This window comes from Triturus cristatus, chromosome 11 (genome assembly GCF_964204655.1).
Source record: "Triturus cristatus chromosome 11, aTriCri1.1, whole genome shotgun sequence".
Classification (NCBI taxonomy): domain Eukaryota; kingdom Metazoa; phylum Chordata; class Amphibia; order Caudata; family Salamandridae; genus Triturus; species Triturus cristatus.
In genome coordinates, this window is record NC_140594.1 from 1,133,882,878 (window position 1) to 1,133,899,678 (window position 16,801).

The 16,801-nt window shown below is 46.7% G+C and overlaps 1 protein-coding gene across 24 annotated transcripts in view; it reads right to left on the minus strand.

Moving 5' to 3' along the window:
• LRCH3 (leucine rich repeats and calponin homology domain containing 3) overlaps positions 1–16,801 on the minus strand; it is a 516,524-nt gene that overhangs the window by 142,473 nt on the left and 357,250 nt on the right. For 15 of the 24 annotated variants that reach the window (XM_085635769.1, XM_085635764.1, XM_085635770.1 and 12 more), the window contains one exon: positions 7,411–7,529. In XM_085635769.1, coding sequence (XP_085491895.1) covers positions 7,411–7,529 — 119 coding nt within the window. The remainder of the gene's footprint in view (positions 1–7,410; positions 7,530–16,801) is intronic. The other 9 variants (XM_085635771.1, XM_085635763.1, XM_085635768.1 and 6 more) reach the window with 1 other exon arrangement.

Below are 16,801 nucleotides of genomic sequence, written 5' to 3' on the forward strand. Positions count from 1 at the left end.
CCCTCTGTTTGTTGTAAGTTAGGATTAGCCTAGGATTGCTAATATGGTCTGTTTTGTTTTACTGCTTGAAGGTTTAAATAACAGATCTTCTCCAGATCTAGTTTTAGTACTTAGTATTGCTTGATCTATGACTCGTGAGTAGCCTCTTGCAAGGAATCTTGATTTACATTCCTGTTGTGCTTTACATAGGTTATCCTCATTTCTACATATCCTGCGTATTTGTAGCATTTCTCCATATGGAATACTGCACACCGTGTTTTGGATGAAAACTACTCGAGTGCAATATTGTATTTTCTGCCGTGGGCCTGCGGTGTAAGCGTGTATGTACCTTATTGTTCTGTATATATACCTCCACATCTAGAAAACATTTACATTTCGTTCAAGTATCAAACGTAAACTGTAAATTCATGTCATTGTTATTTAGTTTGAAAATAAAATCTTCAGCACTTGATCACCACGCCATACTACCTGCCTAATCTTTTCTATGCATTGTTTTCAACACCATCAACATGTATGTAAACATATGCATTTATATGCATAAAATGTAGACATATGTATGTTCGTCAGAGATAAGCACCTTTGTGGACGGTGGGTAGTGCTATAATTATGTTACATGCAACATAAATCTAAAGATGAAAGATTTGAAAATGAAACAGTGTATAGAATACTTGCAGTATTAACAAGCAAAGGAGAAAACACAATTATGCATAGATATATTTAAGAAACATAGTCTGCATCTAAAACATCAACTTATGAAACCTCTCTTGAAGAGGCTTACCTTAACAAAATAGGTCCCTTAACACTGCCTGTCCCACCGATGCGTCAGCACGTTGTGATGATTCCAGGCAGTAATGCTGCGTAAACGTGTGCGTAGTTTTCCACGTCGCAGCTCTGCAGATTTTTTCAAGTGGCACAATGGCAAAATTGTATTGCGCACGCTATCCACCTGGATATGGTAGCTTTAGAGACTGCAGTGCCTTGACAGCTTTGACCATAAGCTATGAATAACTGATTTGATTTCTGTATGTCTTTAGTCATTTGTAAATAAAATTTAAGACATCTCTTTAGGTCTAGAGCGTGTAGAGCTCTTTCTGCAGGCGTGGAAGGGTTAGGGAAGAAAGTCCTCAGAATGACTGGCTCATTCAAATGGAATTGCGTAGGAACTTTAAAGATGACCTTAGGGTTTGTCCTCAGAATGACCATTTGATCAGTAAAGCGCTAGAATGGATGGGATATGCTAAAGGCCTGTATTTCACTAACCCTTCTTGTTGAAGTAAGTGCTAGAAGAAGGGCGACTTTCCAGGTTAAGTACTTCAATTCTGCCTTGTGAATGGGCTCGAATGGCTGTTTTAGCAATTGAGACAACACCACATTAAGCTGCCATTCCGGAGGTGGAGCTCTGATGGGTGGGAAAGCTCTAAACAGTCCTTTCATAAATTGCTTTACGACTCTTGAGGACCATATAGGTGGAGTATGTGGAGATTGTCTGCATCGTGATATAGCAGCCAGATGAACTCTGACGGGTGTGCAAGACCAGACCTTGCTAACGAAAGCAAATAAGGCAGGACATCTTCGGGAGCAGAGAAAGGGATCTACCTCCTTGCGTTTGCACCATACACAAAAACGCTTCCATTTAAGCCTGTAAGTCTTATTGGTGCTTTCAGCTCTAGACTTGCCAATAATATCCTTGCAGTCTTGCGCAATGTTCACATTTCTAAATTCAAAGAATTCAGGAGCCAAGCATGCAGTTGCAGAGAAGCTGGCTCCGGGTGACGCACTTGGCCTTTGTTCTTGGTCAACAGCGTTGGTGTCGGCAATAGCCGGGTGGGCTGAGCTTCCGAAAGAAGGAGGAGTACCATGTAGCAGTGTTGTCTGGGCCACCTGGAGGCTATCAGCAGAATGCGGCAGTGTTCCCATTTCATCTTGGTGAGGACCCTGGGTATCAGAGGAATGGGGGAAAAGCGTATGCATAGATCCTCGACCAGCGCATCAAAAGAACATTCCCTCGTGAGTTTGGGAGAGGGAATCTGCTTGCGAAGAATCGGCATTTGGAGTTGATCTGGGTTGCAAACAGGTCCAGTGCTGGTTTCCCCCAGGTTGCAAATATCTGTTCTTGTTCCAGCTCTCATTTGTGACAGCTGTCGTTGGTTCTGCTCAAGGTATCCGCTAAGGTATTCCGGAGACCTGGGACATGTTCTGCTGTCAAGAAAATGCGGTGGAGTATCAGCCAGTTGCACAACTGCTGTGTGTCCTGTGACAGAGTTAGAGATTTCGTTCCTCCTTGTTTGTTGATATAAAACATGCTTGTGGTGTTGTACGTCCAGATCAACACCGACGACCCCTGTATTCGAGGAAGGAAGGACTGAAGATATAGGAAAATGGCTGTCAATTCCAACCTGTTTATGTGCATTTGCCGCTGAGACAAGGACCACTTCCCTTGCACTTGCAGGTCCTGTAAGTGTCCTTCCCAGTTTTCCATAGAACCATCTGTTACTATGTAATCTGGGATGACCAAGACTGGCCTTGGGACAGATGTGATTTCTGAGTCCACCATCGTAGAGCCTCTTTCATCCGAAGAGTCGACCACGTCGCTGAGTGAACCTGTGGGTTGAATCCATGGACGCTGTAGTTCCTCTTGAAGAGGCCTCAGGTGCAATCGAGTCAGAGGCACGAGATCTATTGCTGAAGAGAGCATTCCCAGTAGAGATTTGTGTACACTTACAGAAACACTTTTTTTCTGGACAGTTTGAGTGCTAATGCTTGTAACCTTTGTTGTCTTTCCTGGGAAAGAAAAGCTTTGTTCCGGATGGTGTCCAATCTGGCACCCAGGAATGTCATTATCCAGATCGGTTGGATCGAAGATTTTTGGAAATTGATTTAGAGACCCAATTTGTGAAAAAGAGTGAGGCAATCGTCTGTTGCATTATCCACTAGGCGAGAAGATAGTGCCTTTAGCATCCAGTCGTCGAGGTAAGGGAATACCTGATGACCTTTGCTTCTGAAGACTGCTGCCACTGGAGCTAAAAATGTTGTGAACATCCGTGGAGCCAATTTTAGGCCAAATGGAAGGACTCGGAATTGATAGGGGATACCAGCCACTGTGAACTGTCTGAATTTCCTGTGCTTCGGATTAATAGGGACATGAAAGTATGCATGCCCGAGATCCAATGAAGTCATGAAATCTCCACTGTTGAGGCGTCGTAGGATGTCTGAAACGTAACCATCCTGAATGTTTGACTATTTAGGTATTTGTTCAATTTTCTGAGGTCTAGGATAGGCCTCCACTCTCCAGACGTTTTGCGAATGAGAAAGAAGCAGGAGTAGAAGCCTTTCCTTCTCGGGGAAAAAGGGACCTTTTTGAAGCATGATCCTTGTTTCTTTTTTGAGTAAGTGAAGGCGTGGGGGGTGCGATCCCCTGGGAAGGGTATTGGGAGGTATTTGGATGAATTCCAAAGTGTGGCCAAAAGAGATGAGATCCAGGACCCACTTGTCTGAAGTGATGTCCCGCTACTGGTTGATATGTTCTGGGATTTTCGCACCATTCAGGGGTAAAGGGAAAGCAGCTGGTACCCCGCTGCAATCACTGCTTCACGGCCTTGAGATCCTGGCTTTCGCGCCTAGAGAAACCAGCTGTAGTCGCTTGGCGGTAGGATTGCTGCTGATACCCTGGTCGATATTGCGGCTGGTACGTCTGATAGGACTGGGAACGCTGGTAAGTCCCCCTATAATTGGAGAAACCCCTACCTTGGGCTCCCCAAAAGGGCACCTTGCGGTACTGCAGGGTTCCAAGCGCCTTAGCAATATCAGTATATTAATGGCGGTAAGTGCCTCATCAATATGGCTGCCAAACAGGCTGTCGCCATCATAGGCCATATCAAAGATCTTGGTCTGAACTTCCGGGTGGAAATTTGTTGCTTTTAACCACCCGCGTCGCCTTAGAACGGCAGTGTCAGCTAACTGCCGGAAACAAGTTGTGGCAATGTCCATAGCAATGTCAATTATTTGTGCCGCTGCTCTTTCTCCCTCCGTTAGTATTTTAAGAAACTCCTCTTTACTATCTTCCGGAATGACATCCTTCATCGTACCTATGTCAGACCACATTTGCCTATCATAACAGGCTAAAATGGCCAAAGCGTTAGCAGCCCTTACTGAGACTGCCGCCATTGATGAAAATCTTTTCCCAATTGAATCAAGGCGTCAATCCTCCTTGTCTGGTGGAGAAATGATAGGTATAGATGGAGTTTTTGATCATCTCTGAGCCGCCTGAGAGATCACTGAGTCAGGCTTGGGGTGACTTGTTAGACACGCAGGAGAACCCTCAGGGGCTCTATATGTTTTATCCAACCTTGGCAGCACAGGAACCACGGAAACTAGCGCCTTCATGATCTTGATTCCTTCCTGCCAAATATGATCAATGATGGGTATTGATCTGACAGTCTTTCTTGCCTGGTCCTTAAAATCATAGAGGAAACAGTCCCAATTGATGCACAATTGTTGGAAGATGAAATCGGTTAGCGGCTCTGTCCATAATATTATGGAATCCTCCGGAGGCGAGTCTGAAGGATGATGAGGCGGTAGGGATGGCGTTGGTGCTATGTAGTCATCCCACTCATCAGTGGGTGGAGGAGGGTCTGGTATCTCTCCTTCTTCCTGCTCATCCTCAGATGTAGTAGGGTCTTCTCTGGGAGGAAGAGGAGTCATGGGACATGTCGCCAAACCAGGAGTGACAGGAGGTGGAGGTTGCGGTGTTTGAGGAGCTACCTGCAGAGGTGGAGGAGCTACGACCTCATCCTCTTGAGGAGGAAACCGTCTTTTATAATCTGCCAACATATTCTGAAGGTCTAGAATTAACGCCGGAGAAAACTGCACAGGCTGCTGCCTAGGCTGCTCAAAATATTTATATTGTTGGTACTGAGCAGGAGAGGCTGGATAATGCTGGTAATACAGCTCTTCATCCTCATAGTCATCATCCTCCTCTTGATATTTAACATTCAGTTTAGAAGGACTACGTGCCGCTCGAAACTGACCTTCGTCCTCATCCGAATCCTCGACATCAAAAAGATGGCTGTGAGGTAGCAGAGATATTTTTGGTGTCCTGAATTGAGTTTGCACAGATTGCTGGAACAGGGTTGACGGACCTGCATAAGAAACTGGATTTTTTGAGGTTAGTGTCGTCGTCGACAGAGAAATTCTCGTAGTCGACGGGGACGTGGTCGCCGGTAAAACAGCAATAGTTGACGGCACTGCCACAGCCGGTGGGATTGTCATCAATGGAACATTTTCAGTCGACGACTGTCGCCGTCGACGATGGTATGGTCGCCGTCAACGATGGTATCGTCGACGACGGTTTAGTCGTTGGCTGTCTCGTCGTCGACGGTGGTGTCATTGATGATATCTTCGTCGACGATGACTTCGTCGACAGGCTAGTCGACGATGAGGTCTTCACTCTCGTCGACGGTGTAGTAGTCGACGATAAAGGTAGCGTTGACGATATGGATCCCTTTATACTTGCCGTCGATGTTAACGTCATCAAACAATTTCGACGACGAGAGAGTCACAGTAGTCGAAGTAGACACCGGCGTCGATGGTGAATTTGACGCCCAAGAAGACTTGTGGCCCGCTTTACCTTTGGAATGGCTAGAAGACTCTGGTTTTTTCTTTGACATTCCTGGAGTCTGAGGGGATCCAATCTCTGAGGAGACCTTAGTCTGTTTCTCCTTTTTAGAGATTCCTTGGACAAATGAGAGACTTTAGAATGTTTTCTTCTCTCTTCAGGTTGACCCTCAGGCGACCTGGGCCTCTTGAGTGACAGAGGACGTGTCGCTATCCACATCAGAAGAAGCAGACTGCTTCTTTTTTAGCCATATTAGAAGTCTTCCTTCTCCATCCCTCAAGGTTTCGGTTGAGAAGGTGCGGCAGATCTCACATTGTTTTGTCTCATGGCTAGGATAGAGACAATAAATACAATCCCTGTGTGCATCGTCCACATGCACTCTCTTCTTCCCACAGAATTTACAGGCTCTAAATAACCCTTTTTTATCAGACATTCTTCCTAAAGAAATCTAAATAAGACTTAGCTGTAGAAAACTGAAGAAACTAAGCAGAGCTCAGGGAGACGCCCTTACACAACGAAGTGCGGTGAAAATCTGAGGGACACATCCTCTCTTGGGAAGGTTCTAGAGGGTGCTGGTTGCAGATTAGTTATGTTTTCAGATTGGTCCTTTTTGCAAAAGGAGACAAATAGGCTATAGAGTATATGGTTGCTACCACAATAGCCTATGGAAATGTACTATTTACTTCTTACTACTTTGTTATTTATGTACCGTGGGACTCCCATTACGACGGGGAATGATTCAGGCATGTGAATCTATGAAAGATATCCCAATACTGGATAACTTAGAAGTGCAGCTCATTATTACCTTGACAAGCCATTTATTTTCTGAAGCCATGAAAAAGCACAGACCCTGAAATGCAAAGAACATTCTCAGCCAGGGCTTTTATTAATACAGAAATCTGAATGTCTTGTGAATGCCTTTCCGCAATACAACCTCAGGTGGTAATCAGGGTTCTTCTACAAGGCAAGAATCTGCTGCAACAATTTTTAAGCAGACACACTATTAAATCTCCATCACATACAAGTGACCACTGTGGAGTACATCTCTAAAAGTAATGTCAGATCCTGCTCCAAAAGACAGCTACCACAGTTGTGGGTTAAGACCCATAACTATTAGCTTTCACTCAATCTCACAGTCATTCGGAGGATGGGTTAAGTTATAGGCCCTGAATTCTGCACAATACATTCCTTCACTGTTTCAAGGCAGTCATGTTGGAGGAAGGGAGCAACATCTGCTTCAAAGGGACACAAGGACGAGGTGCTTAATTTGAGATGATCAGAGTCTCTAGCCATCACCCACCAAATCCAACTTCCACCCTTCTCTTGGATCCTCCTTCCCAAGTTCTCCCGAAGGCAACTGCACCTTAAATGTTTCGGGTTAAAGACAACCACTCTCGAAAGGAACCCTCATCCAGGATAGCCACTGGTGGACTGAGTTCGACTAGGTTTTCCGCTTTACACTTCAGAGGACTCTATCCCCCACAATATGCCCCAATTCTTTAAATGAACTTTGAAAGTTCTGATAGTGACATTTACATTGTTTCATTTATTTTACCATAAACGGCAACAAGGTAAAATTGAATATTTGTGAGTTCGTTCTCTTACAAATGATAAAATCAACAGTAAGAATTTTCATCTTTGGCCAGAGGCAAAGACCGGTCACTCTGGAGTTCCAAAGTTTCAATAGTAAAAGCTACATCTGCCACAGAAATTGGAAAATACTTTCCAAGCTGATTTCACTTATTCATTATGAGCTCGACAAAGACATGGAGCATGGGTACATGACTGACACTGACCTTCCGCAGCTGTTCAGTTAGCTCAAGATCTTCCTCCTCTTGTTTGGTGCTCGGTCTCCCTCTGGAGTCGGAGGGATCACTAGAGGTAGAAGCCGAGGAGGATGGTGGTGTATGACCTGCTGGAAACAAAGAATAGAATAAGAGGGCACACCTGCAAGCAAAGGGATTGTCCTAAAATAATTATTTTCATGTACACCCAAACCACTTCAATTGTGGCTGAAAGCAGTATAGGTTCTAAATAGTAATTATTCCAGCATTTTAACTAGCATATGCACACATATACGTGCTAGATAGCTAGAATGCAATGTGAAGCATGCCTTCTACTCTATATTGGTTCCAAGCCGCCCCCACATCCCAGCTTTAAGTCCGAGAAGTTACTTAAGAAATGTATAATATAGTTTGAAGAATATATAATTGCAATTGCAATTGCCAGCCAACAACTATGTATAACAGATTATTATGAACTAGTTTCCCAAAGATTCCCTTTCCTCCTTTTGATGCACACAATAGAGGCTGTAACTTTACAGAATCTTACTCAAATTTCTTAATTTAACATATTTACTCAACAGAGACCGTAATAAAGAATGTGTTACTCAATTAATAAATATGACTGTATATTCCTAAATAACCCATATATTTTGGGTAAAAAACAGCTTTTTTTGTGCATGTACATTATTTATCATTCGAACTAGAGGAATCATTTGTGGAATTATGTACTTTCAGTAAACATTCCATCACACTGCTAGATCAAGCTTGGTTCCTTGCATCACTTATATTTAATTGGCTTCATACTTCTTATCCACCCTCTCTACTGGTTCACTTTGAGTGTTCACATCACACATTGTTCTAGAATGACCTTTGACCATATTGTGACCACATTATGACATGCTGGATGATAGATGAGCTTTTCTGATGTCCCGATTTGTCACAGACCGTAATTTTGTTTTATTAGGCCAGTCTACTAGCAAGCTGAGCCATATACTCATTTATCGAGTACATGGTAGAACGCCAAAAAAACGTACAATGACGGCACCAGTAGATCAGATTTCTGACATGATTTTACAATACATTCGATAAATAAACTTATGGTTTAGCTTGCAAGTAAATCAGCCTAATAGAAAAACACACGAAGTATTATGAAGGTAGGACATCTTAATAATTATTTCTCATGCCCTGATGAAGTTCCATCTGTAACGGAACAAAACACATTGGCTGTTTCTGTACGAGTATTCATCACACAAAGGATTTTTACATTTCAAAATACACAATGTACATACTTCTGCGTCTTCCTTGAATTAGGATTCAACTTACTGCATGTGATGAGAAAACTGAAGATCAGACTAATATATATTAGTGATTTAAAAATTGTGTCTCCACTTGTTTAATTCTTTCTGCGGGTAAAGTACAGTAGATGGCTAGCACATGGAGGAAGGGCAACATTTGTTACTCTGTTTAGTTTAAATGAACTGAAAAACAAAGGGTACTGAGGAGCAGTGTGTCAATACAGCCGTTTGTTTTGAATTTGCTACACATCTTATTCACCATCTGTGATGGTTCTGTTACATATATTTTACCAATAGCTGTGGTTGCATGGTCCCTGAGCAAAATGTGCTGGATGGATATCACAAAATATACTTCAGACTTCACTATGCCTTTGATCATTAACTGCTTTGACTCAAAGCAAATACATGAGAGAACCTCTAATTTCAATGTAACCCTCGAACAACACAACTTAGAGTTTTAAGTCACTACCAGTTGAAATCCTACAGCACCACCACCAATGGCCTATAAACTGTACCAGAGTAGGGTTCTCATAGATCATCAGTTTTTGTTGTACTGCACTCTGTTCCTATTCATCAACTGTGTAACTGTGCTGTAAAATGACCTTAGTACAAAACTGCCAATCAAGGGTAAGCTAAGCTTTGAAGGCTGGGAATGAAGGCGGTGGGGGCATTTGGTGGAGAGATCTTGTATAATATTTAAGGACCAGGCATGGTTTTACTCACTTTACACTTTAATAGTGACCTCAAACACCGCCTCACAGTAGCTTAGGCAATACACAAAACAGCACACCTCAATCTAGGCCTACAACGTTGTCTGCTATCCAACACAGCTGGCAAAACACCTGAACTTACAATAAACACGTTGTTTCGAGTTGGACGCATGAAACTTTGCAGTCTAAGAACAGGCTCGCTTAGTCCATCCATTCCGTGTGTATTTTGAATATTTTGTGCCTATTCTGAATACATTGTTTCTATAGTTTCTAGCTTTGTACTTTCAGTACTCGCTACAAATACCTTCCATGTTCTAAGCAAGGTCTTTCTTAAAAAAAGAAATATATATACTATTTTTGTTTTATCACCATAAATTCTTATTGGCAATTGGCCTGCAAAATTACTAACTTAAGATACAATATCTTAAGGTATCCCCAGCTTGTTAAATACTCAGTGAAGTATCTGTGTTGTGTTTTCAAAGCACAACCTTGTCATGACCCTCCTTTAAGAATGAATAGATTTTAGCATAATGAATAAAGTCCATACAAAACCCTGTTCTGACAGATGCATATGGTTGTGTCTGTATATATTAATGTATATAGAGGTACTTGTGAATCACACACCAAGCTGGGAAGTAGCAGGGCTTGAAGTTGAGGGCCTAGAGAGGGAGACAATGCAGTGCCTTGAAAGTTGAGGTGACGTCAAACCTTTTTGAGGCCTTTATGAGATGTGCTGCATTACGCAGGGTGCCTAAAAGGGGTGCAAAAGTGGTGCCGGTAGGCTGTGTAGCACACTGCCTACATACTGATGGGAGAGGATCATATGTTGCACTGATATTCTGAAACCAGCTTCTGGACAAAATGTTTTCATAACAAAAGTTGCTTGAGAAAAATGTCTGAATGCCTCCCAAGCAAACTGGTAGATGAAACCCTCAGATGGCTGTCAACTGGTTTGGATGAGTAAATACCAGAACGAGTGTAAAAATAAACAACAATCGAACACCGAATAATGGTTCATAGAAGAGAAGCAAAATGTAAGTACCTGAACAGGAGACCTGAATGCGAATGATACCAACATTACAATCCAAATGAAAAAACACAATCATCAAAACACTTTAGGCCACGCATAGGTCACATACAAGAAACAAAACATTTATTTTTACTGATTCCATCTTGCTGCTCCCACATATCCACTGAAGTAAAATGGAGAACTGGAAGCTTGATACTGAGAAAATAAAGATTTTACCATCCTAATCAATTGCAACTTTTCTCTATCCGAAAAACTAAACAATACATCTTGAACTTGTTTAGAAACTGCATAGACTGAACATATTTGCTTTCAGGTGACAATTAGCCTGAGAGGTCATTCTACCAATCTACACCTTCCAACAAAATGTATTTACTATAGCAAAACTTCTGTGACTTCACGGGATGTCTGGCCATCGAAAATCTTCAGATAGCTCTACTGCGAAAAGTTAGCTTCAGGAATTTTGCCCCCTTCCTAAGAAGAGCAAATGTAACCCCTCTACTGAAAAACCAACCTGCAGCTCAAGGAAAACTTCTTAACTACAGGCCAATCTCCATTAATCCACATCTATTAAAACTTATTGAACAAACAAACAAAAAAACATCAGATCTACATGGATACATAAAGTATGTTCGATGATCACCGGAGCTGGCTTTCATCCCTCACAAAGTGCAGAATCAGTTACAACCGCAATCTTGCATGACAGCCATGATGGCCGACAATAGCGTGGGCTGATTCTGTTACATCTTTCAGTGGCCTTCCAAACTGTTAGTCTTAAAACTTACAGAAAAGGCTATGCAATTGTGGCATCAGAGATCCCGAGTAAAACTGCAGGTCGAGAACATTTTTGGGACTAGGAGACAATTTCTTCGACCGGTGGTTCGAAACAGGTCAAAGAGGTATTTTGTGAGGCTAATGTACAAGTTACTTACCTTCGGTAACGATGTATCTGGTAGAGACTATTCTAGCCGCAGATTCCTTAACGTAGAATTATCGCCAGGCGTGAGACTGGACCCGGAAAACGTTCTTGCCCAGCATCTCTGCGTGCCGGGGGCGGTACCACGCGACTCCGCCCGACGTCCTCTGCGGGCGTGACGTCAGCGAGGTCACATAAGCCCCAACCCGGCGCGCTGACGTCAGTTTGCTTCGGAGAACTTTTCCGCGCCACAACATGGAGCCATCACAACAAAACTGAGGAGAGCATTGCAACAGTGTGCGAAAAAAACAGAAAAACAAAATAGAGAGAACCAAAAGGTGAGAAACATCACCAGGTGGCACCAGAAGGCGACAACAGCAGGCCAGAGGAGGAAAAGAGCAGAGCACCACTCTGAGGAACCACCGTGCAGGCCAAGGCAAAAGCACCAGAAGGCCATAGCAGCGAAGCCATAGCAAGAAAAGTGCAAAACACCACTCCGTGGAACCACTGTGCAGGCCAAGGCAAGAGCCCTCCTGGAGGCACCCGCATATGTGTGTGTGTGAGTGTGAGAGAGAGACAGAGAGAGAGAGAGACAGAGAGACAGAGACAGAGAAAGAGACAGAGAGAGACAGAGAAAGAGACAGAGAGGGAGAGTCAGAGATTGTGTGCCTGCAACCACCAACACAAGGGGGAAGGGCCACAAGCCCGGAACAGAGGAGCAACAGCAATCCATCCCCAGACAACACTGCCAAGGATGGCCATACCCCCTGAAAGGAGTAGGAGGTCAAAGGACAGGTAAGCCATCCGCAGACAGTGCCAAGGAGGGCCACAACCTCTGAAAAGAGCGGGAAGTCAAAGGACAGGTAAAAGAACCCTTAACGAGGAAGACCGGTTGGGGATCAGAAATTCTAACAACAGAGGAAAGGAGCAAAAGTAGGCCCTCACGCTGAAGAGAGACCAGCTGGAAGGATGCCTGACCAGAAGAAAACAAAGAGGACACCCACAGAAGACAAGTCACCCAGAGGGAGACGACTGCAGAAACCCAAGCAGAGGGTCCTCGCAGAACGGGGAGGAAGGGCGAGTCGTGAAGGAATCTGCGGCTAGAATCATCTCTACCAGATATATCGTTACCGAAGGTAAGTAACTTGTACATCTGACAGAGACTACTAGCCGCAGATTCCTGAACGTAGAATAGATACCCTAGCCATACCCAGAAGGGAGGAAGGCCTGCGAGAGAGCCTCTCCACCAGGAGAGACACAGGGCCCCAGCAAGGGACATGTCACAGGGACAAAAAGGGAAAGGCCAGGAAATCCTAAGCCCATCCAAGGGAGAACTGCCCAATACCCCATAGGGGTAGACAGCGCCCGAAAGCCTCAAGGAACACAAGGACCACCTCAACCCCTAAGGAGAAGAGGTAGAACCGGAGGCATGGCCCACCTGAAGAAACACATACACAGCGACAGAAGAGCAGCACACACCCCCAGCCGTAAAACAGCAGACAAGGCAGGGACGGCTGCACCGCCAAAGTGCAGACAGAAGAAGAAAGGTACAAGAGAATACAGCAACGGCCACAACGGCGTAGCAGAACAAACAGGCCCACACTGGCATGCACAGCCAGCAGCAGACCACACCACGGAACGGTGCACCCAGGACAAGCAAGACGCAGGCTGAAGGCAGAGGTCAGGAAGGGCCAAGAAGGGCCCGGACACGCCCCAAGGGAGGGACCGGCACGCACTGACCCATGAATGAAGAGGAACCAGGTAGAAAGAAGAAAGTAAGACGGGGGATGGACCAAGCTGTCCACCCGAACACAAAAACCAGGGAAACCAGTCCCCCCCGGAACACCAGACAGAGGACCAAGGCGGACAGAAGCACAAAACCGCTACAACGCAAGGCCGCATACAGCAGGCCGGACTAGGCCAGTGCCACAGCGATCCAGGAGAAGGACGGACCGGGGCGCAACGCAAGCCACTCCAAAACCATCAGCAAGAAGATAGCACCAGCGACATACCGTGACGCCAGGAGAGCAGAAGCCCTAAGGACAACCACACCTCCCCAGCACATGATAAAGCTATATAATAGCTACCATTACCCCACATAGGGCATGTTACGTCCCAGAATGGGAACCCTCTTAGGGACAAGTTTCCGCAGCAGAGGACAAACAGAAAGGCCTGCGGAGAAAACCGCAGACGGCTTGCCAATCAGCCAATAAAGAATACACAGAAGGCTTAATCTCAGGGCCTACACAGCTTACCAACAGCTAAAACCACCGGCCAAAAAAGGGCTGGACCAGAAGCCAACAGCACCAAAGTCCTAACAAAAGGACCTGAAGGCACAACAACCACACCAAACAACAGGAAAACAAGGGAAGAATACCTCCCAACACACAGACCGACTTACAGGTCACTGAGGGGGAGGAGGAGGACGAAGCCCCGCAAGAAACCTCTGAATGGCAGAATCCGCAGGGGCGTGAAACAAAAGAGTGCCATCAAAGGGAAGGTCCACCAGCCGTTCCCTAACGTTCTCCGGGAACACACTATCCCGGAGCCAGGCATGTCGACGAAGGGCCACCGAAGAAGCCATGGTACGACCAAGCACCTCCGAAATGTCCAGAGCCGAGCAAAGAATCAACGTCGCCAGCTCCCGGCCATCCAACACATGGTGCCTCAGATCAACACAGGCACGCTCCTGCGAAGCGGCAGACATAAGGGACTCCGCCGAATCCCACAAGCAAGAAGTGGCCCTAGCCAATACACAAAGAGTGTTAAGGGCCCGCAAAGCCGCACTGGTGGAGGCGAAGATATTGCGCCCCCAGGAATCTAACCAGCGGGCCTCCCGCGATGGGGGGAGACAACACTGATGGCAGGGAGGGAAAGGCAGTCTGTAAAAGAGGGCCCCTGGTGGAGGAGTGGAGGGAAAGACAGACAGGATCATGCGGCGCAGGACGGTGGCGGTGCAGAAGTGGCTGGGGCACCGGGTCCCCAGTGGCGCGCCGTCCCCAAGCCCCCAAAAGAGATGTGTTGAGCGAAGCATCGAAGGGAAGAAGCAGCTCCCGACCACCAGAACCCTGATGGAGGACCTCCAGAAGATGATCCGTGGTGAAATGGGCAGCTGGATCGCCCATGCGTAAGATACCTGCAGCCAAGGAAACAGCCCGAGCTAAGGCAGCACTCGCCTCCGTAGGGCCCCGCTACGGGGAAAGCAGTTCCTCTGTGGGCGACGGCTGCAGGCTAAGGCGGCCGTCCCCCAGTCCAACCGGAGGAAGGTAAGGCAAAGCCCGGGAATGGGGACGAAGAAAGGGGAACCTGAGGGGCCTCCGGCGAAGACTGCGGGCGTGGCGACGGCGAAGAGCTGTCCCTAGACGACGCCGGGGAAAAAGCCACTACGCGGTGACCCGTCTCCGGTGAAGATGAAACCAACAACCGCCGAACCTCTGGAGAAGAGGGGGCGTTCCGAAGATGAATCAACGACCCGACGCCGGCCCGGCGCCGTAGGGTCCGCGACCAGTGTCAGGTCTATGTCGGCCGGCGCCGAAGGAAATGCAGGTACGACCTCCGCCATTACGAGCACCGCAGGACACCAAGGCTGGGTCGGAGCCGGGGCGGCTAAGGAACGGTGCCGAAAAGGCGTCGACTCGACCTCCGACGAGGCAGCCGTCTGCGTGAAGGGACGAGGGGGGCCCGGGGACACGCCCTGACCCCTAGCCGGCCCTGCGGCGCCACTAGGGCCAGCAGCAGCCGTCGCCTGAGCGGCGTCACCTCTGCCTTGGACTAGGCCGCCGCCTGCCTCGAGGAGGACTCAAGGACCGAGGGGGACTCGAGGACATGCCCCGAGCCCTGGCAACCTCCCGCGACACCACAGGGACCCCCGCGTGGGTTTGAGGCGAGGCAGAGGCGCCGTGTTCCGAAGGAGAGAACCCCGAAGGGCCGCGCCCCGATGGCACCACATCCTATGAACCTGGATACGAACCGGTCGGCACCGGAGCCGTCAGCACAGAAGTCCCAGCACACGGCAAGGGAAACGCAGACGTCCCAGGAAGAGAAAGAGAAGGGAGAGCCAACGAGACCTGCAAGGCCACCACATAGGCCTCCATCTGGGCTCTGGACGCCCCCGCGCCAGGGACGGCGGATAGGGTGGTGACAGGCGGGCCGCACCACCCTCGGAGAACCCATACCCCCAACAGACCGGGCCTCGGGGACAAACTGCGACACTTACCAACAGGTGAGCGACGCCCTTGCGGCCTGGGAGAAGGATGATGTCGGAGGCGTCGGTTCTTGAAGCCGTCCGCAGGGGACGGACGCGGCGACGCCGCCGACCTGGAAATGCGTGCCGAAAGTAGTTTCATCCGGCGCTCCCGCCGGGACTTCGGCTTCATTTGCTGACATGCCTCACAGTCTGTGGAGTCGTGGTGCTCCCCCAAACACCGCATGCAGATGGGGTGAGGATCCGTTGCCGACATCTAGCGCGTGCAAGACGAGCACGTCTTGAAGCCCGGAGGCATTCGCACACTGAACCCAAGAAAAACGCTCAAAAGCGGAAAAAGAAGGCCTGAAACAGGCCAGGACACGATCTGGATCCGCGTTGCACATGGAAAAGAAGAAAACTGATGTCAGCGCGCCGGGTTGGGTCTTATGTGACCTTGCTGATGTCACGCCCGCGGAGGATGTCGGGCGGAGTCGCGTGGTACTGCCCCCCGGCGTGCAGAGATGCTGGGCAAGAAAGTTTTCCGGGTCCCGTCTCATGCCTGGGGATAATTCTACGTTAAGGAATCTGCGGCTAGTAGTCTCTATCAGATGGACACTATTTTCTATTATGAACACATTAAAATCTGTCCAAACTGTAAACAAACGTTCAGAAGGCGGGTGAAGGAATAACTATGTCCTCTTGTCCATCGGTTCCAAGCACAAGTTACAGTCGATATATTCTTCTTTTTTGATATGTTGAATGTCAGAGTGAAACAAACTTGATAAATATTGCCTTGTTTTAAGTGAGTGGGTGATCAAACAAGCAGTACTTAATGGCTCGTAAGAAACGCCAGGTTCATTAAGTGTACTTTCTTCCCATCATTCCCTGCTAAGCCACACTTTTACAGTAAAACAACTCCAATTTTGTATTTATTTACCAGTTCTGTATCTATTTCTTTGTATGTGTTCTATGCGTTTACACAACATATTGTGAAAAAAAATTCCAATGCTGATCCTACTCCTAGGCATTCTTCTATCCAGGGTTATATTGAGACCTCTATTTTTCTATCCTGAATAGAAGCAAATTAGTGAACAACAGTAAATGGGAGCAGGAAAAATACCAAACATGCCAAAGTGAAAAAAGTATTAGTGAACATCTTACAGTCATATAACCTATAAGGTCTTGAACAAAAATTGATGCTGGAAACACTAGATAAAAATCGTGAAAATCATTAATTCCAAAAGTCCTGAAAATAGCAAAAAATGAAAA